The 20862-nt window shown below is 37.7% G+C and overlaps 1 protein-coding gene across 6 annotated transcripts in view; it reads left to right on the top strand.

Moving 5' to 3' along the window:
- Positions 1-20862, top strand: part of RBFOX1 (RNA binding fox-1 homolog 1) — a 216483-nt gene that overhangs the window by 191069 nt on the left and 4552 nt on the right. For 2 of the 6 annotated variants that reach the window (XM_026650661.2, XM_026650659.1), the window contains one exon: positions 6462-6514. The exons of the other annotated variants lie outside the window; for them this stretch is intronic. In XM_026650661.2, the coding sequence (XP_026506446.1) occupies positions 6462-6514 (53 nt within the window). The remainder of the gene's footprint in view (positions 1-6461; positions 6515-20862) is intronic. 6 annotated transcript variants of the gene reach the window in all.

The raw sequence follows: 20862 nt of genomic DNA, 5'->3' as shown, positions 1-20862 counted from the left end.
TATGCAAAGAACAGAAAGATACCATGTGGAATACGTATCCACTCAAAGCTAATCAACACCATTTGAATCTCAGTTATTGCACACTCAAAAGAAAAAAAATATGAAGACAAAAATGTATTTATACATTTAGGAAAATTTGCAGCATGGTCATAGACAATTTGTGAGTAGAAAAAGAGGCAAAAAATCAAATAAATTATTAATTACAAATGGTTGACCTGGCTCTACTAAATATCATATTAAAAAAAACCCACTATATATACAGTATTAACATACATGTAACTTCTGAATTTAGCACTATGTGCTGTAAACAAATATGAATATATTTTGTAAATATAATTTCAAGATACTTACCAAGTTACTAACCAGGCACTGTGGAGGGCTAATTAATATTGAAAATGGGTATAGCTCAGCTTTTTGGGGAGTGTAGTCTGAGGAAAATGTGTCTATGGAACATCTCAATTTTGTTAATCAACTACCTTTTTGGTACTGTGAGAAAAGTAACACAGTTGGACTGTGGAATAGGAATTTCTGTAGCATATTCTTTGAGATCTAATTGATGTGAACAAATCATAGTTGCCCATAGACTCCACAGTGAAGTGTAGTCTGAGTACACACACCCATATCATGTCAATCATCATCATCACTCCCATAACCTCATTGGGGCACCATCATTGATGAGCAATCAATGTCAATAGTTAGCACAAAGAGAAGAAATTTGTATGTAAAATCCCAGCTAGCTTCCTGAAAAAGGTCTGATGGAGGGAGGAAAAAGTCAGAACGAGATAGAAAAACATAGGAAAAAATTGAAAATTAGAAAATCAGAAGCAGGTGTTTTATCCATTTTGTAACTTGGAGATGGATTTTTATTAAGAAGTTTAAGTAAGTATTCTGAAAATGACTTTTTTTCACCATTCACCTATTCTGGGTTTCAGATATTAACAGGATGCATATTGTTTGATGTTTTAGAGTCTGTAAGTTTTGTAAAGTAAAATGTATGAACCAGATTGTATCCCCTAGATCTACGTAGAGCATGCCCTCTGCTTTGCAGGCAGCTGCTTCCCATTGAAACTCTGCTGCCCAAAACTGGTGGGTGTAGCTCATATATGGACGTTGCAGCTCAGGCTCTCAAGCCTACCTGACATGTTGGATCTGAGCTCTGGAGACTAGCCCAAGACTCTGCTACAGCTGCAACGTCCACACTGCTGTTTTTAGAGCGCTAGCTCAAGGTGAGCTAGCTGAAATCTTGTCTTTTTGGGGTGGGAGGCTTGCTCCCAGATGCAGTGTAGACATATTGTGAGAGCCCTGTGTCAGTACTACTGGAATGAGAGAAATAAGATCTATAGAATGCTTCATTTATATGAGAGGTTATGACATTGTGCTGTCATTGATTGCTTTGCCTCTCATCCGCTACTTAGTGTCTTTAATCTCACCATAACTGGACTAGCCAACTCAAAATACAATATGCAAGGAAATGCATATAGTCCACTGAAGATACTGCAGTACTTGCACAGTGGCCAGTTGGCCAGCCTCGGGAATGCAGGAACCTCAAGTATACTTCAAGTCTGAAAACATCCAAATTTAATAGTAACATTATTTGCCGAAGACCATGTTTTATAAAAATTTAGTCCAGTTTCAGGTAGGAAATATATTCTTCACTTCTGCTTTCAACTTTGTATTAAACTGTTATATAGTATAGCTAGGTCCTGCCTGTGACGGGTTGGCCCCCCGTAAGGTGCCACCTGAGATACCACTGAGCCCGCTGATGTGCAGCCTTTTGCTTGTCAGTTTACATCTGTTTTAAACAGTTGTCAGGTTAAATTTAGAATTGAGCTACTTTTAGGTACGTGGTTAAGTGAATTAGGTAAATGGTTTGTCATAATTTCTGATATTTAGCACTAAATCTACAATAAATGTAAGAAGCGAGAGGCTTTAATTACGAAGTTCAGATTTTCAGACCTACTTTGGAGTTTACACTTTTAGCCATCACCCATATTTCCTCCCTGCCTCACCCCATCAAAAGAAAAAAGGGTTCTTGGGGCGGTTAGATTTGGGGTCCTAGTTTGGCTCATCCTTACCTGTAGCTCATTAGATTATTAATGATGACCCACTAACATTCCTAAGGCAGTGTAAGCCCCAACATATCTATTGGAGGGGCATGTATTAAACTCTCAAAATAAAAAAGGGAATTGAGCAGAGGGATAGGTGGAATCGTTTCACTTCCCCATTCTGTGGACCACCATTCATGCCATTCTGAGACAAGTATTGCAGCCACAATTTAGTGTCTCCTACTGTCCCCATGCAAAGATGTGAGGGTTGGCTGGTGGATTTGCTAGTCAAGACCTCTCCCCTCCATTTCTCCCTTAGATGGAACTCTCACAGAGCAGACCTTAGTGTCACTCAAAGGGGAGATACCCCCTTGCAGGGGCTCTCCACAACTTACCCACATTGGTGGTTCTGTATCATCTCAGGTGCTCATACAGAGAGTAAGATCTGAACTCTAGTGATTGTCAGAAACAGTTTTTATTGAATCCAGACACAATTGACCTGATTTTCAATTACACTAATGCCCCTTTACATCACTCTGGCAGCATAAATGAGGCAAGGAAGGAAAAGTCCTGAGCCTTCTCATTATGCAGAGGTTCACCCTTGTGGGTATAGAACTGATGCAAGAGCTCTACATCAGCTCTGCTCCCAGCCCTCAGCAGAGGGTACATGCCAGGAGTGTGGCCAGCCTGCTGCTGCTCTTTTTCCAGCAGCCTTAAAGGGGTTATAGGAAGCAGAGCATAAGCTGCTTTAATTTACTTTGGGGCATTGAAGAGCCCCAAAATAAGGTGAGCACAAAAGTAGCTTAAAGCCACCTTTGCTTCCCTCTCTCTCTTTCTGCCACAAACACAGGAATCAGGCCCGTACATTTAAATTACCCACTTTACTTGAAAACATCTTTATTACTTACGTTATTCTTTCAGTTTTTCTTTCTATTTTAATTGATCTCCCGCAGCCCTTTCTAGGGCTCTTAAAATTTGTTTAAATAAAATAAGATAATTTAAGACTTCAGTATAAATTTTCTGTTTCTCTTGAAATACAAACATTTTAGATACAGATAGAAGCCCATTTTTTAATTGATAGTAGACAAACGTTAAGGAGAAAATTTTGCATCCAGTGGCAGAATTTGGCTTTAATAATGGAGCAGAACTTCTTGTATAATCAAGTTCTAATTTTGGAGCACATTCTAGTATTCCTTGGATTGTCTAACAATATATTAAGGTCATTTTCAAATTGAATATATTTTATGTAATTAAAGCTTTTGAAGTATGGAGCAATTCTAATTAAAATATAGTGCACTGCAGGGCAAAGTCACATGGTGAACATTTAAAAACTAAAATCCATCATATAGTTCCATAATTTCTTACCATATGCATGTTATGAATTCTTTAAACCCAGTTCACTTTGTTTATTTAGCTGTTAAAACTGATGTTTTATTATACATCTACACTACTTAAACATCTATACTACTAGATTGAGATTAGTCTTGTAAATGAAGCTGTGGAAGCCCAAATCATAATTTAAAGTTGGATATTATACTAGAGGGAGGAATCCTGCATTTGCAGAGGAATGGGTTAGCTTAATAGGCCTTTTCTATCTCTAATTTCAATTATTTTGCTATACTCTAAATAGATATTGTGTATGTGTACTCTTGCCTTATTCAGTTAAGAAGTCAGGTTGAAATCTGTAGGATTGCTCACATAAGTAAGGTAAACAGAATTTTGCCCATAGTGCATAAGCAGACTTCCTGCAGAAGACACATGTGACACATCTTGCCATGTCTATAGGGCCAAGTTTGATTATCAACTCTTTTTTTAGGTATCTGTATCTTGTGAAATATAAAGTAGTAAAGCCATTAGGAAAGTATAGACAGAAGACATTAAGATCATCAAATTACTAGGCAAATGACTGGAATCATTAGCAACAACATCTAATTATTCATAATAAATTGAATTTGGCTGTTCAGTGCTCTAGTGGCTACATTTACTTCCCCATAAAGAAAATAATGTGAGTACTTTAATTTTCACATTAACTGTTTTTACATTGACCAATACCTTAGTTTGAAAAATGATTTATGGATTTCTAAAATAAAATGTACAAAAGCAAAGTGCAAGGAAAAATTGTGCCTTCCAGTGAACACTGTGGGCATATAACAGGGGCTGTACATGGCAGATATTTAAAGGTTCTCTCTCTCTTTTTTTTTTTTTTAAACTCTTTGTAGCCACAGTTACATTCAGGGACTTTGAAGACCTTTTTTTTAATGTACTTGATGAAAGCTGGCAAAAATTGGGAAGTATTAATACAATTTGTAGACGCTTTAAGCAATACATCATTTGTAGTAATTGGTTAAATAAAGGAAGAAACAGGAATGATTGTTTTTAGGTTGTTCGAGAAAGCAGCTAAAGCAGTATATTATTCCTACAGATACTTCTGTGCTTTGTCATCTGAGGATGTCTTACTCTTGAGCCAGAGTGACATAAAAGTAGTTGGACTGGATGGAGTCTGTGATTCCTCTCCTGAGGAAGGGACTTTCTCAGCCAGCCACCAAATCTTAAACCAGCACTATGTGGCAGCTTTCTAGAAGAAAATATCATTTTTTAGAACAAGGAACAACTTTATAGCTGCATAGGAAGGGAGATAAAGGAGTTCCTATGGACCAGAAGCTATGGAGTCTACTTTACCTTGGATGGGGTCCTTGTTAGACAGACATTTAAATCCTCCTGCATGCATCAATATTACCATATAAGACATGTTGGAAGTAGATATGGTAAAAACTTGCATTATATATGAAACACAGTATAGCTATGTATTCAAGATTTCTAACTCTTTTAGGCTTAGATGCCAACTCATTATTGCAGCACACGGGATAAATCTCACTAGATTGTTCAATTACTGTAAATAAAAGAATAAATAACAAAATTACCACCCCATACAGGCAATCAGGATAATAGAAGTTAGAGGTGGAAATGTGCAATTTGATCATGAAGTCCACCCATCTGAAAGTACAGGATATAATATCCATAATGGAAGGCAAGGCCAATATTAAACTGATACTTCACTTGATTTTAACCAAAATGTATGACTATTTGTATAAATTATAGGGTCCTGTGCACCTTGTCAAAAGGTGAACATTTTAATTACAGTGTTCACAGGATTCTAAACAAGAGTTTCAATTTTTTAACATATTAGGGATTAAGTAATAGAGAGAAGGTTTTGGTTTTTTAGGGTTCACACCTGCAAGGTGCTGTGTGTGCTCCTGTGGTGTCAGGCTCCTCAACACACACAGATTTCCACAGGAGCTGAGGGTATGTAGCACGTAACAGGAAGTGTGCCGACGTTGCAGGATTAATTCCTTAGGGCAGAGTTAATACAACTTGGATCTAGCTCCTCAGCTGTGAACTTCTGCATAAAAGCTGTGAGATATTCCAGCTTCCGCAACTGTGCAGGATTTTGTGGTGCAGGAGCTGGATGGAGTTTGAATGAGTCAGGATCTAAGTGCAAAAATTTGGGATCAGATTCTTGGCTATGCTTGCACAGCTCCAAATGAAGTTAGGGAGCGCTATGTACATCACTAAAAGGGCACATTTTGATAATACTGCAAGTCCTTAATTAGATCATTCATGGAATATACAGTGGCCCAAATCCAGATCACCTTGCTGACTGTGAGCCTTCAAGTGGGATGATAATATGAGTAAATGGAGCAGGTTTTGTGCCAGAATGTAGTTTTCTGTATTTTGAACATTTTAACATGTATTTGCATTTTTAAAAATATATTATCTGGTAGAAAAAAGAATTTTGCAAGAGAAGGCTTATATCAAATCAATAATTTCTTGAATTTATAATATTCAGTATTGTGCAGCAAACATATGCCAATGCTCAAATGACAGTATATAAGAATATACTATGTCATAAATTCTCTTTTGGAAATGGCAGAAAATGCATTTTCTGTTTCAGCATCATATTAGAAATTTAAAAGCCAAAAATATTTTACTTTCAATATTCTCCTTTAAGTTCTACTAGTAAATTACATTTTTTCTGTAAAATATAGGATTTTTTTACATTTTGCATTTAATGCCCTTTAGTGTATACATTAATATAAATATAGCTTGATTTTTTTAAACTTTATACATATATTTTAGCATGACATATTTGTAACTCTAAACATAAAGCTTCCAGGGCAAGCGTTTGTACATAGTCCATATTCAGATGTCACCATTATTTCATTTAAAAGATCCCAGCATGTCTACCTCATGATCCTTATAAACTATATAGTACTGAAATACGTCAACACTTTTTTTTGCTACGTTCATTAAAATTAAGCACCCTTACCCTACCCCATCTGTAAACATCAAGTCAATTGGCAGCTAGCACATTTCCCAGTCAGCAAGCAGTATTGTGAATTTTATCTTCTCTTGCAGAAATCAATTCGTCTTCGTTGCAGCAGATGAAATTTCTTGTAACACCTCTGCAGGTAACAATCATTGATACTTCTTGATGCATCCATCCAGGTCTCAATATCCTTTTTCACATGCTGCAGTTAATCATTAGAGAAAGCTTAGTAAAGTCCATAATATAAATCTCTGGAATAGTTTCACTAAGTTATAGCTTGAAACCTTTAGGCTTTGCCATATAAAAGACATTAGGTTATTTTGCTGACTTTGATGTTTTATTTCCAGTTTCAATATTGTGTGATCCAGAAAAGTAAGAATATATTGAAGCTTCTTAAATATACTGTACAGTACGACCAAAATTGTTACCAAAAATTCCCCAAACAAAAATAAAGATAGGATTAAAGGCATAGGCACCTGTAAGTGCTGTGGATTTACAAGTTTTCTGAATGACTCTTTGGGGGCAAATGGTGCCCACAAAGAGTACAGACCCCAAAGCACATCAAAGTCTGTATTTGCGGATAGGATAGTGAGAAAGAAGATCTGTATATCATCAGAGCATCACCCTAAGCAAAGGCCCTCTTTTTCTTTTCTAATATAACATTGTGTTATAAGGACCTGTGAACAGACGTATAAGCATTGTTTTTATAAGATATTTGTAAAAAGTAATCTTATAAATATACAGATTATACAAAAGGAAATCCTCTCTGTTACATAATGTAGTTGAAACAGTCTGAATCTTTATACAGATAAGGATGGAATTATTTTGCTACCTAAGGTGAAGCTCTGCACAGAAGCCAAAATAAATAGTAATAACATTGGGCCATATTCTGCCATTGATTTTTAAGCAAAAATCTTATTGATTTAATGGGAATTCTGCATGCAAAATGATTGAAGGATACGCAATCTAAAACAAAATGTTGGAATTAAAACACTGATTTATAGGATACCCTATTAACATCAGCAGCAGCAAATGAAAGGTGAAGGCTGTACACTTTAGAACATACTGATCTATATTCAAATACGTCAAGAACCTTCAATTTGTGTCAATGGAAATTATATATAGTAAGATCAACATATACTGACATTTGTAATGTTGTATGCAATTTACATGTTTCTTAAAGGTGATCTGAAAAGTTCTTTTAATACAAACTGTTTAGAATCCCAAATTAGTAGCAGTGTGTATTTAACTTTATAAATTGAAAATTGCATCATATTTGAAAAGACAATATTAGAAACTCATTTGCTTGGTCAAAACCTTGGTAGGTCAGGATTCACCTACATCTAAATGCACAGCATTAGCCTTCCTCTCTCCCGCTCTGCTCCAGGTTGTAATGAGCTTATCAGTTCTAGCCCGTTTCGTTAAGTAAAGAAGAAAGTTCTTTTAATAAACTTTGTTTTCAAAGACATATATACTTATGATTTTAACTACAGTCATGGATATTTAGCAGTCCAATGGCCCTGCAGGCAATTTCCTGTCCTGGAAGATGAATTCCATGGAATAAAAATGAGTTTCTATAATAAAAGGACTTCCTTCCTTCCTGCAGGACTGGTGGAATTGTAAATGTCCAGGACTGTACAAATATGCATTACATCACTGCTTTGGAATCTTATGGTATGGGTCTCTGCCAGTGACTTCAGTGTATTGCACAGGTGTAACTAAGGACAGAAATTGGGTCTTTGTATCTATTTACAAAAGCTTTTCGTTTCACCTTAGCTTGCCTGCATTGTATGGTTTTAGAAATAAGTTTTTGGTTAGCTACAGTTTTACAAATGATAGATAAATCAATAAACAGCTGACTGTAGATGCTTTTCTTGTTATGTGATCTGAGTGAGTGAGCTTTTACTAGCTAATGAGAGGCCTGATCTTGCATTCCTTGAACAAAGAAATCTTACATTGGAGTCCAAAGGAGTTTTGGGTGTGCAAGGAATTCACACTCAGGTCCACATTCACAGGTTTTACAATGTAAGTTGCTAAAAGCTTGTTGATTTAAATCACTAGTTTTCATGACAAGTTCATCAGTGTTGTTGATTTTTAAATCTCAGAATTGAAATACAATAGGCAAAGCTGCACTTTAAATAATAAGGTTTGCCTCCTGTGCTTGGTTTAGGTCAGACTTTCCAAATCCGTAAATCCAGAGTTCAGCAAATTAATGAAGTAATTTTTGAATTATTTTATTAAGACACACAAATTCTTTCATTCATATTCTAAACTGTCCTGTAGTTCTGTTTGTTCTTGTTAAACAACTACAACCTGAGTAACTTTATACACGATTAGTCCAACTGAACTTAATGACATTACTCATGTGTGTTTGTAGGATTGTGTTATACTGAATGTACTGATAGTATATAAAACCCTGTTCAAAATATGGAATTTGTGTGTGTGTCTTTATCTCATCCCCCTGTGTGTGTGTGTGTGTGTGTGTGTGTGTGTGTGTAATAATATAACTAATCAGGAAAACAATGGTTAAAGTTTCATCAGATTTAAGGGAGGGTTTGGGTGATTTCCCTGCCTATAGTGAATGTCACTCTTCTCTTCATGCTGCTTAATCATTCCTGCAAGAGATGACTTAACCCTGAAGTACATAAGATTTCTTCTGAAGAGTAATTATTTTACTTGTAGAATGAACCAGATTGCACCATATCAAGTATTTACAATAAATGAGTTTGGAGAAGGCTCTCAGAGAAAGTGTGTTGTATAGGAGCTTCTGTAAAATTCTCACACATAGTGCCTTCAACAGATGTTGGCTTGCCAAGTGGCTTTTCTGTCTTCCTTGGTTATGGTTAAAATAAGACACTAAGAATGAATGTAGAGTGTAGTGAGCTCATATCAAACACAGATATCTCTGGCAGGAGGATACTTCCGTAGGACTTTTTAATATCTGTCCCTTGATGGAATCTGGTGCTTTCTAAGGCCAAAAATAATTACTCTTCAGAACAAATGTTATATGCTTCAGGGCTAGGTCATCTTTGTCAGGAATCATTAAACAACATGTGGAGAGTAAATTAGATCAGAGGAAGGGAAGCCATCCTGACCCTCCATTCAGCTAATGGTGAAATTTTAACAAAAATCTCCAAAGAACCCTCTCCAGCACATTTCTAGAAATGGGCATATAAGGGCAGAATTCATCCTGAAATGCAGAGGCATTTGGCATCTCACAGCATCAAACTCCATGTGAGGGCAGAACATGGCTCTGAATGTGTTGTGGCTCAAAATTTGTAGTTGTAAATACATGTTGATTGCAAAACAGTATTTTAGTAGTAACGTTAGTATATTTGAATTATTTCCCCAAAGCAGAATTTAAATCTTTACTTCAGGTTTTATAATATCAAAATGCAGGTTCCCTGAAGAAAGGTGCTTGCTGGGACACACATTTTGCTTCTTGTAGTCTTGTGTAATAAATGGATACTCTGACTATTCTAGATTTATACCTCTCTTCCTGTAATTTTTAACTTCTTGCAACTCTGCCATACAATAACAACAAAATCCAGTTTGCTTGCATAGTTGATAGTGTTTCCCTCAGAAGCATGTGTGCACTGTTTGTTTATGGTTTAGGTGCGATAGAGAAATGGGCAAAGTTTATTATATGAACCTGCTTTCTGACTGAAATGTGGTAGAAGTGGATATAACATCTTTTTTTCAACTCACTACTTTATTCATTTCCCTTCTTCAATCGTAGTTATCCCCCCAAAGGAAATAAGAATGAATGAATGAACAAACAAACGAAACATACCAGTGTATTTCTTAGATTTAGAAAAACACAGACTTAGATAAAATTATGAGCCAAGTACTTTGGTGAAAGAAAGTCTCCCCAAAAAGATGACAAATTCTGATTGCTTTAATTTTTAACATTGCAAAACTATACTATTTTTATCGCTTGGCTTATAGAAGAAGAGTCAGGTACCCTACGAAGTTTTAAATGGTTTGAGTGGAAGGTATAGTTTTTAAAATCATCTTGATTGCCAGGTTTGCAAAGTTCGCAAATACTGCCATTGATCTGTGCAGTTTTCTGGCACCAGTGCAAGTTTTATGCATGGAGCACTAGCAAGATATGGTAGACAGTTATTTTAAAGTGAATATTTTCATTAGTACATAAATGTGGCTCAGATGCCTGTATGCTGAACCTTCTACATAATACGCAGCTAATCGTATCTGGACAAATTCTGCCCTTAGACAGCTCACTGCCTTATTCTGAGATAAAGGGGGGAGATACTGGCCAGATATGGAAGTTTAAAAGGAATTACCAAGAATTACATATGAAAATAATCTAAATCAATTTTCAAAAGTGCAAGAATACAGTTTGAAATATTGGCATCAGCTTTATTTAGAACACATTGTAAAGACATATAAGTTCACTTTTGAGAATTCCTTTGTGCTGCCCTAAGGGTTGACTTCATTTCATGCAGCCATTTGGCAGAGCAAAGAAGCACTTTGAACTAGATACCTTTCTTATTACATTTTCCCCTCCCACTAACCTTGTAAAACCAAAGATGAAGGATAGCTGGAGTACCTGGAAGATTCTTCTGCTAGTACCATATTTAATTTTAATGTCTGTGTTGCTTTTCCCTGTGAAAAATGACAAATAGTGAGGTTTGTGCTTTGAAAAGGGTAGGAAATGCATACAATTAAATTTCCTCAATAAATTCAAGTATCCCTTATGTTGGCACTTTAAACATCCTTTTACTGCTGCTGTAAATAGTTGTGTATGGCTTATATGGAACCTTATTTGTTACTGCTCCTGGTAGTTGTTGTTATAAGATGTGCAACCATGGGATCAGTTGATAAAATCAGTAAACACTTGGATTATCCTCTGTTTTTTCTGTAGTGAAGTTTGATTAATCCTTCTATCTCACCCAGTGAAAACACTGGCAGCCCTTGTTGGCATCTTTGTCATTATCTCTTTGACAGCTTGCCTTCCTTGTGCTTACAGTTCTAGGTCAGTTCACATGGCTAGTCAAATGTGACAACATGACAAGATTAAGTAAAGCTGGGGTTCTGTGATTTGTAAATGGAGGATTTGCAATCTGAAGCTCTTTTGATAACAAAAAAGTGAATAATCTATGTTTCTACTGATCTCAACAGGTGTGTCTGTGAGTGTCAATGCATTCCTTGCACTATGGTCTTAGAGTAATGCAACTATGTCTTAATATATCCAGAAACCAATTCTGTGATATGATGAAAATATGGGACTTGAAAGGTAGATGCCATTTCTGGTGTCTGTGTATACATTATGGTTTACATACACATGTGCAGTAGACAAAGCACAAATGGCAAAATCTGTATGTTGTCACACACATTACACTTCAAAAGCTGAATTTAAAAGAGCAATATTGTATACTGTAACGCTTAAGAGTACATAAAAATACAGACTTCATACAAAGTTATGTTGTCAAGTACACAATATAGTAATAGTATGATAGAAAACAACCTGTTAAATACTTACAATATAATAATAATAATAATAATTAATAATCCAAAAATGCTGTGCAGACTAAGCCAAGAATCATTCATTTCCTGTGGATAAGCAGCCACTTTTCAGGTGGAACATGGTATTTACTATGCTTCAATATCCCCACGCAACAATTTTTATTAGGAGAATTAGTATCAGCATAACGAGAAAATAACTATCCTGGTAGAAATTATAAGCAGGAATGTAGGTAGGCAGGATGTAATTATCAAGTTAGAATTTGACTTAGACATTAGGTTAACACCCCCATTACACTCACACACCCCCCATTCATTTGACAAGTACCTTTGGACCAGTAATAAACATAAGTGATCCAGACCTTGATTTTACATCTGAAATAAAATCCATGAGCAGCACCCAGACGCTAGCACCATGCTGAGGCACTAATTCACTTACGACTCAGAGGGGAGAGCATCACCTATGGTATCACCAATCTTGTAGCATCTTGGGTATTTCTGAAATCAAAATATTGACCTATCCTATTTAGCTGACCAGATCTGCCAAGGTGGCATCCCACTGTCAGGTGTCTGCAGGTATATAACAAGCTACAGGGAAGGATTGAGTGGGATTTTCACTTTTAAGTTCCTTCAGTGCCGAACAGTAATGGGAATAGGTGATGACACCCCCCACCAGGCAAGAGAAAAACTGGTGCTGTGAATCAAAAACGCCTCTTACTAACAAGACTAATAATGAACAAATGCCTCCACTGCATGAGGTTACCACAATTGGGATGAAAGGCATTAATAAATAAAAACCCACACAAAATAGGACCCCCACAGGTGCTAAGGAAATGACAAACTCATGTAAAACAGGCCACAAAGTTCTCTATTACTTGATGAATTTTAGGAAGATCGTTACAGGTAAAAGTAATACCACTGTAAATTCCCCCTGAAGGACAAGAAAGCAATGGAGGAGGAAATGTAAAACACACACAGGGCTGTTCCTAAGTAGAGGCAAGAGTCATAACTATTCCCACACAAATATCCCAGCAAAGGCTTTATGTCCTATGGAAGATTAACAAAATCTTTCTGTGGAATCCTCCACTAAGAGGTCTGCAATCAAAGGAACTTTTATTAGAAAATGTATACACCTGTTATGTATTAATTAATTAGTGCCGACAAGTGCTGAGCATTTTAGAGACAAGGAGAAAGAAAAGGTTGAGGCCTGAAGGATCTCACAATCTAAGTTAGGACTCATGTCTAGAGAGTCCAGAATCACTCCCCAAAGTCTGTAAGGCAGCTATCCAGCATTTACCATATTGAAATGCGAACTCCATAGCCCCAAATCAGACCTTGTGTAAGCAGGTTAATTATTGAGAACCTTGGTGTTTCACCTTCTTATGATAAGTCTGAATTTGGTTCCCTATCTCTCTTTTAGTTCCTGGAAATCGGAAATACTGCAGATCACTATTCAACATTTCAATTTATAAATGTTACTGTGCTAGATGGAGGAAATTTTTTACGAGGCTCTCCTCCTAGAAATCCCATCTTATTGTCCCATGCAGCGGTTGGGTGCTGGCCCCTTCCCTCCAGCTCTCTGAAAGAACAGCTCTACTAGAGCCATGCTACCTGGGATTGTCCTGGCCACAGGTTCCTCAGAACCCTCAGTGAGTGTGGAGGGTTCCACAGAAAATTTTTATTATCATTAGAGACGACCTCAAATGTATTCGCTTTTCTGGCGAATACTATATAGCAGAGGTTCTCAAATTTCATTGCATCGCGACCCCCTTCTGAGAACAAAAATTACTACATGACCCCAGGAGGGGGGAGTGAAGCCTGAACCCGTCCTCCCCAGGTGAGGGGGAACCAAAGTCAAACCTCATGACCCTTTGTGTGCCAGGCACAACTACAAAAGGACTTTTTTCCTTTTTGCTATTTAAAAGTATCATTAACAAGCATGACTTCACATGGGATGTAACAGGATCTTCTACTGCAAGTATTTTACTTGTGAACCCTAGCATACCATCCGCATGATATGAAATGAGGAGTTGAAACATGACTAGCTGCTTTATACTATAACTCAGTACCTTTGTTTTCTTAAAAAATTTCAGTTGTTGGGTAGAAAATAGAGGCCTGACACCAGCCCCATGGTCACTTCTTAAAGTCTGTCATGATGATCCAAGGGACCAGTAGATTGGCTGAGGTGACCGGTCATTGCAACCATTTATAGGGAGAGAGGCAGGTCACCATTGCAACTAAGCCTTCCTTTTCTCTGGCCACTGAAACCTCCCTGTCTCTACTCTAATAATATCACTGTTAGAACTCTGACTCCTTCTGCCCCATAAAAACATAAGAATGGTCATACTGGGTCAGACCAAAGGTCCATCTAGCCCAGTATCCTGTCTTCCGACAGTGGCCAATGCCATGTGCCCCAGAGGGAATGAACAGAACAGGTAATCATCAAGTGATCCGTCCCCTGTCGCTCATTGCCAGCTTCTGGCAAACAGAGGTTACTGACACCATCCCTGCCTATACTGGCTAATAGCCATTGATGGACCTAAGCTCTATGAACTTATGTAGTTCTTTTTTGAACCCTGTTATAGTCTTGGCCTTCACAATATCCTCTGGCAAGGAGTTCCACAGGTTTATGGTGCATTGTTTGTAAAAATACTTCCTTTTCTTTGTTTTAAACTTGCTGCCTATTAAAAGCTTCCATGATGACCTTCAAGATCAGATAGTCAATGACGAGACCAGGATTCTGCTTTACATGGCACCTATTGGTTGGGAGGAACAGTTTCCTTGGCATCACTTTTTTCCACTGGTGAGTGCCAGGGTTATCGTGAAGCTCTAGAGATAGAAGTCACTGCTCATTTTGTTCTACCTTCTGCTGCCTAGGCAACCCTGTCTATTCAATTGATAAGGGTAGCATCTATTTCTAAAATTACATTAGGTTAGTGCTTTATTGTCAAATAGCAATAGCAATCAACACACAGAATTTCAGCAATTTAAAGTTACACTGGTTGAAACTCTAGTAGCTGCAAGACCAAGGGACAATGATTGTAAGGTCAGATAGTCCATTAACCGTGACAGCTAATAAAAATTCTTTATATTGTGGAAACATTAGAATTATTAGCTTTCCAGTGATACAAGTAATCTGTTTCTAGCCCTGGAAAATTACAAGAGATTGGACTATAAAATTACATCTTTCTGATTGCTGTCTTTCCCATCTGAATCTTTACTTTATTTTAGCCACCACACGTTTTAAAACTGCTAACGCTCAAAACTTGTACTTTATACTATTTGGATTAATAGCCATTTTCAAAAGAGGTACAAAAGATCCTAGTAATTTCTAATCTATGTCCAAGTGGAAAAAAAAAATGGGAGAACAAAAATAGTAATCAGAAGGAGATGCCTTTAAATTTCATTGTCTCATGACTGTTGAAACGATCTTTAATGGCCCACAGCTAGGGCCAGTGAAAATTCAGATTCAATTTGCTCAGTGCACAGCAATTTACATAATCCCAACAATGACCTGCCAGGGAAAGAAGTCTTTGGGACAGATGAGTAGAAATATTTTCAGGATCAATAATTTTTTTCTAAATATTTGTTTTGGATTAGTGATGAGAGAAAATCAGATCCCTGAATTTAGTTTTATTTCATACATTCCTTTTACACTGCTCAGATTGTTCTAGCAAGGAAAAGTGTGTTAATTGGCTTCGTACTATAGATTATGAATTTTCCCCTGATAATTTTGTTATTAAACCTAATAGTATATATTATTAAACAGTTTTCAAATGATACTATGGACCAAAGTCCCCAGTTAGGATCAGAGCCCCATTCCCAGGGTTAGGCGCACAGGAAAAATATGGTCTCAGCAATCTAAAAAAATAAAGAACTAGGAGTGGCGTAAGGGATACATTCCCCAGTTTTTAGAGACTTCAGCAATACCTATACAACATGTAAAAAATGACACCTTGGAGCTATCATAGCCAATTGTTTATATTTGTGAACACTGTTCATATGCAAGTATCATTTAGTCATTTAAAAAAAAATTTTTTAAATCTCTCTCCAGCAGTTAACAACAGATCCACTTTTTCAACAGTATTTGAGCAATTTTTAAACATGGTGAGTTCTTACCACACAAGGTAATCGATCCTGAAGCCAGTTTTTACTCCATTATTACTCTGGCTATGCTCTGACAAATTCCCATGGAATTAAATGAGAGTTTTGCTCTAAGGAGTGAGTGATATGTAAGGATTTCAGGATCCAGCCCCATGTGAATATTTACAGTGATGTTCTAAACTAGGATGCTGAGCTTTATTTTAAAATTTCATATAATTCTACCATCATTGTTATGCAGATCCAGCAGCGGTAGCAATGCTGTGTGCCGCCAGCACTTTGTCAACAATGTTTTTTAACCACCATGTCATCTACAATTTCACTAGTGAAAAATGCTGGCACATCTCTTACATTGGTGTTCCCACTACTTGTGCACCAATGGGAAATTATAATAAAACGTCCATCGTAAACATAGCCTTTGAGACCACAATTTGTAATTCTTTATGATGGGTACCTATAGTTGGCATTGACACAGTGATTTATCAATTTGTAATATGTACTGTTCTTTGTGAAATCATGTGGATTATTAAACTATTCCAAATATGTTTTCCTTTTTTAAAAAAATGTAAATGTATGCCCTAGTGCATCATTTACCTATAGTGATTGTTTCCAGTGTAAATTATAAAAGAGCATTGAAATAATACTAATTTTAATGAAAAATAAGCATGCTGACAAAATTGTGGCTGATTGAATGAATAAAAGACTGGATCACTTGGTGACTGCCCTGGTTACTGGTTTCCAATTTGACAATATGCTTTAAATCCTTGCCCCCATTTTCAGAATGGAATCTGAATCTATTCTGCTAACCTTGTGAGCTTCTAGATTTTCGTGTCACGCAAGGGCGTGTTTACAAATTAGCATTTAAAAAGAAGACTACTTGCTTGAAGTTTAAGCTGACACTGTTCCTTTTCCTCTGTGGAAATGAAATTTATTAATCATAATAAAACCATCATATTCTGAAGGTAGAGGTCACCCTGAGGAGAGAAAACTCTATTAATCACAAAGGAATTTTCAATGCATTTTCCCCAGATAATATCTGAGCGTGGGTTTTCTCTCCTTTGGAAATGTATTCCTCCATGGTAGTGACTTTGTTTCTTCATAAAGACTTTTATCCAGTAGTTTGCAAAATTGAAAATTTCTCTTTTTTATTTTAAAGCAATTCTTGTTCTGTTTTATGCTAGATTTGGAAAAACTCCTTGTTCCAAAACGCTTTGTATATAGTTTTAATCTAAAGACGTGGGAGGGTTTGTTTTGTTTTTAACGTGCACTCATCTGAGTCATCTGGGATTTCATGTTCCTATAAATCCTTTTGGCACCTAAAACTGTCAGTTGAGCTGTTTGTTATTTGCACATAGTAGTAGTGTGGAAGGTTAGAAAAGATTGTCTTTATTTTAATATCTGAAATAAGAACTAGCTTTATAATGGAGGAAGTTATCTGAATAGGAATGCAAAGTAAATTTTCTTAAGATACAATGATTTATATTTAATGGGAAGCAATTATCTTATCAAGTTGACATTTCATTATAGGATGAGGAACATATCCCAACTGTACACAATAGGGTCAATAATCATGCTAAGATAAATGCTTTCTACTTAATGTAAACCACTGATAAGTGATTTGTTTCCAAAAGAAAATCTTAACCGTGGTGGTGCATGCTTTGTACTCATCTTTTCCCACTAGATATTGAAAATGCTTTGTGTTGTGTTGGCTTATCCATATTTTCCTGTGTGTGCTCCAGATCTCTGTATGGTATCTACACTATTAACATTATTTCAACAGTGATATAAGCATGTTATCTGCCAGAGTAGTTTAGATAAATGCACTGTTATTGTAATGAGGACTGGGAGTTCTGTATTATCCTTCCCTACCTCTGACTGGGCCTCCCCACATATCTGCATCCACATCACTCAGTAGATCTCCCCTGGCTACAGCCCACCTCAGGCTGTAATAAACTTCCCACGTTTGTGAGGCATTATGATGTGTGGGTGGTGATACTCTTAGATGGACTGTGATGTGGTACCAGAGTTCAACTTTACAAGCAGACAATGGGGCAAGACAGTAAAGCTGGAACTGAAATTTGATGGGTTTGTATGTATCATTCAGCACCCCTGGATGAGCAGGGCCCAGAGCAACTAATAGGTCACACAAACCTAAGGCCTCACCTTCTGTAATGGCCTCTATAGATTTAAACTTGCATCCCTTGCTCTGAATGGCAGTGATACTATCAGCTCAGATAACCATTAAATCAACAGAAAAGACAAAATTGTTCCTATCTCTATAAAAAGATAACTAAAAATAAAGCAGAACCGTGGGTGATAATAGCGTATATAATTCTCCCTCTAACATGGTTATGAAATTTAAGGATGTATGTATTATTGGGAACCAGTCTAGTTTTTCCAAAGCATTATTTTTTCATCCTTGTTTGGTCTTTATTGGAACCCATGATACCTTTATATATGCTACAGTAAATCAAAATTATAAAGAAAACTAAAATAGATGTTCAGATTTTGATCATTTTATTTCCAAATGACTCTGGTCCAAAGACAGGCTTGTGAATATCTTGTCAGCATCAGCTCACATGAGCTAGCAACAGAACAAGCAAGCAACTCAGTAAGGCAACCTAACCTGAGCCTCCTATCTATTGTGTTCTATGGGAGCTGCTGGGTACTGAATCCTCAGGAAAATCAGGCCTTTAATTTCCATAAATGGGAGCAGATAAGTACAGAGCACTCTTTAAAACCTGGCTGTCAACTTCAGAATCTTTTAAACTCAGTGGCATTGACATAAAAATCTAATCCCTTGCACATGCATATGCATGCGGCAAGAGTGGTGCTAATGTGCTTTATACACAAACCCCTTCTACAGGCTGTTCCCAGGGCTAACATTGGGCACATAAAGCAGAAGTTAGTCACTCACAGTTCTACCTCCTTTGGGGAAGGTCATGGGAAGAAGGCATAGCATTGGAGAAAGTAGTATGCCCATATGTATGAGCGTAGGGGTCTTTGGTTTGTCTAGGTGGCTTTATTTGCATATGCACATATGAGCACTCCACTCAAAGCCATACCTTCCACAGTGTCAGTGACCCATGACTTTGAGGCTCAGACTCTCCATAACTAAGGCATGGCTAACTTCTGTGTTATGCTCCCAGGTTACTGACAAGTTTTCTGCCATCCACACATATGTGCAGCACTTGCTGCATGAACTGTCTTCTTTGTACTCATAGATCATAGTTTTGTTTATTCCATATCTTATGAGGGATAACCCTTTAAATGGAAAAGTGCAAACATTCTGAGGCGACAAGGCAGGAAGCTGAAAATTAGGAATATTTGATATCTACCCCATGCAGTGTTACTATAGAATGAAACATTCTGGTTTTACCATAGAACATTTTTAAGGGCAATAGTCTACCCTGGGGACTTGCACATGAAATGTGGCACTGTGTTTGGTTTTATATTTGCAGATGTTCTAAAGATAATAGAAGTAAATAGTAGATCCAAGAAGCATCAACACAGATAATCTGTCTTCATTTTTGCATTTTAGTCAAAGATTTTTTCCCCAGTGTTATGAAAGTGTTAAGGGCTAAATTTTCTAGTGTCTACTAACTATGGGTGCTTAAGTTACCAGTATCACACAGGTAGGGCCTAATTTTCAGAGGTGTGAGCACCTATAGTTCCCATTGAGGTCAACTGGAGCAGTAGGTGCTCAGAAACTGGCAATTTAGGCACCAGTATCCTCCCTTGTAAATCCTTCCCACGCTAGGAGCACTGCAGAGACAGCACTCAGTTCCTGGGGAAAATGAACTATTGGCTCTATAGCCACCCTTCTGAGTCACTCCGGATTAGTGATGATTGGCTCAGGAAGTAGCTGCGTTCAACATACCTCAACTAGAAGGAAAACCAAGCATTTTGCAGAACATTTGAGGATAGTGACAGTAAGGACTCTGTAGTCTCCTACATAAACACAGCTTACAATTTTCAGTTTGCACTCACTAAATCTCCTAATTTTTCCATCAAGGAAGCGTGGTCGTACTTCCATGGAAAGGACAGGGCATCCCACACGCCTCAAATCCATGAGGTCCACCAGAGACAAGGAGGCATCTATGTGTAAACTCTCTGTCTCCTTATTGCTGCCCACCAGTTCCCTTTTGCTTCTGGACAGCCTGGGTCCCCCAGGAACTATGCTGCTGGGGGCTTCCCCCAAATGCTCTGTCCCTGATACTCCCTCCCTTTTGATAGTTATGTGGAATGGAGGATAGAGCCTACCCTGTCTGCAGTCCTTCATACTACTTGTCCTGAAGATTTGGTTGGGATAGGTGGGGAAATCTGCTTGAGATATGCCAGCCTTCCCCTCACCTTCAGAGATGGACCCGGTAGAGAAGAGTTTCTACAGGGTTGCAGAGTATGGGGTGAGCATGCCGCAGAGAGTATTCTCCCTCTATTTCCCCCCCAGCTGATTACACACAAACAGCTTCTTCCACTCATGGAAGAGGAAGAGAGGGATTGGGCCTACAAGAGTAATGGGTAGCTTTCCAGATTCTCCAAAACATATAATATACAGTATATACTCATTCATAAGCTGAATTTTTTTAGTAAAAAAGGGAAGCACCAGAGAAGGGGGTCGGCTTATGAACGGGTATAGAGAGGGAGATGTGGGACACAGCCCCTCCCCCCAACAGAGGCAGTAGAGCCAGAAGGGAAGAGGCGGGGCCAGGCCAGAGACATTCTCCCCGGCCCTCCCCAGATAAGGTGGGAAGGGATGGGATGGGGAGAGTGTGGGGGTCCCGGGCTAGGGGTGGGGTCATGTGTGGGGTGGTCACAGGGGTTACTCCCCTGACTCCCAGCTTCTCTCTCCCCCCTGCACCAAATTTCCCCACCAGTTGCTGTCCCAGCCCAGCAGGGTAAGCA

Source organism: Terrapene carolina, unplaced genomic scaffold, assembly GCF_002925995.2.
Source record: "Terrapene carolina triunguis isolate 2854851 unplaced genomic scaffold, T_m_triunguis-2.0 Scaffold93, whole genome shotgun sequence".
NCBI classification, from domain to species: Eukaryota; Metazoa; Chordata; order Testudines; family Emydidae; genus Terrapene; species Terrapene triunguis.
Note: the sequence above shows the minus strand (reverse complement) of the source record. Positions and strands in the feature narration are given on the sequence as shown.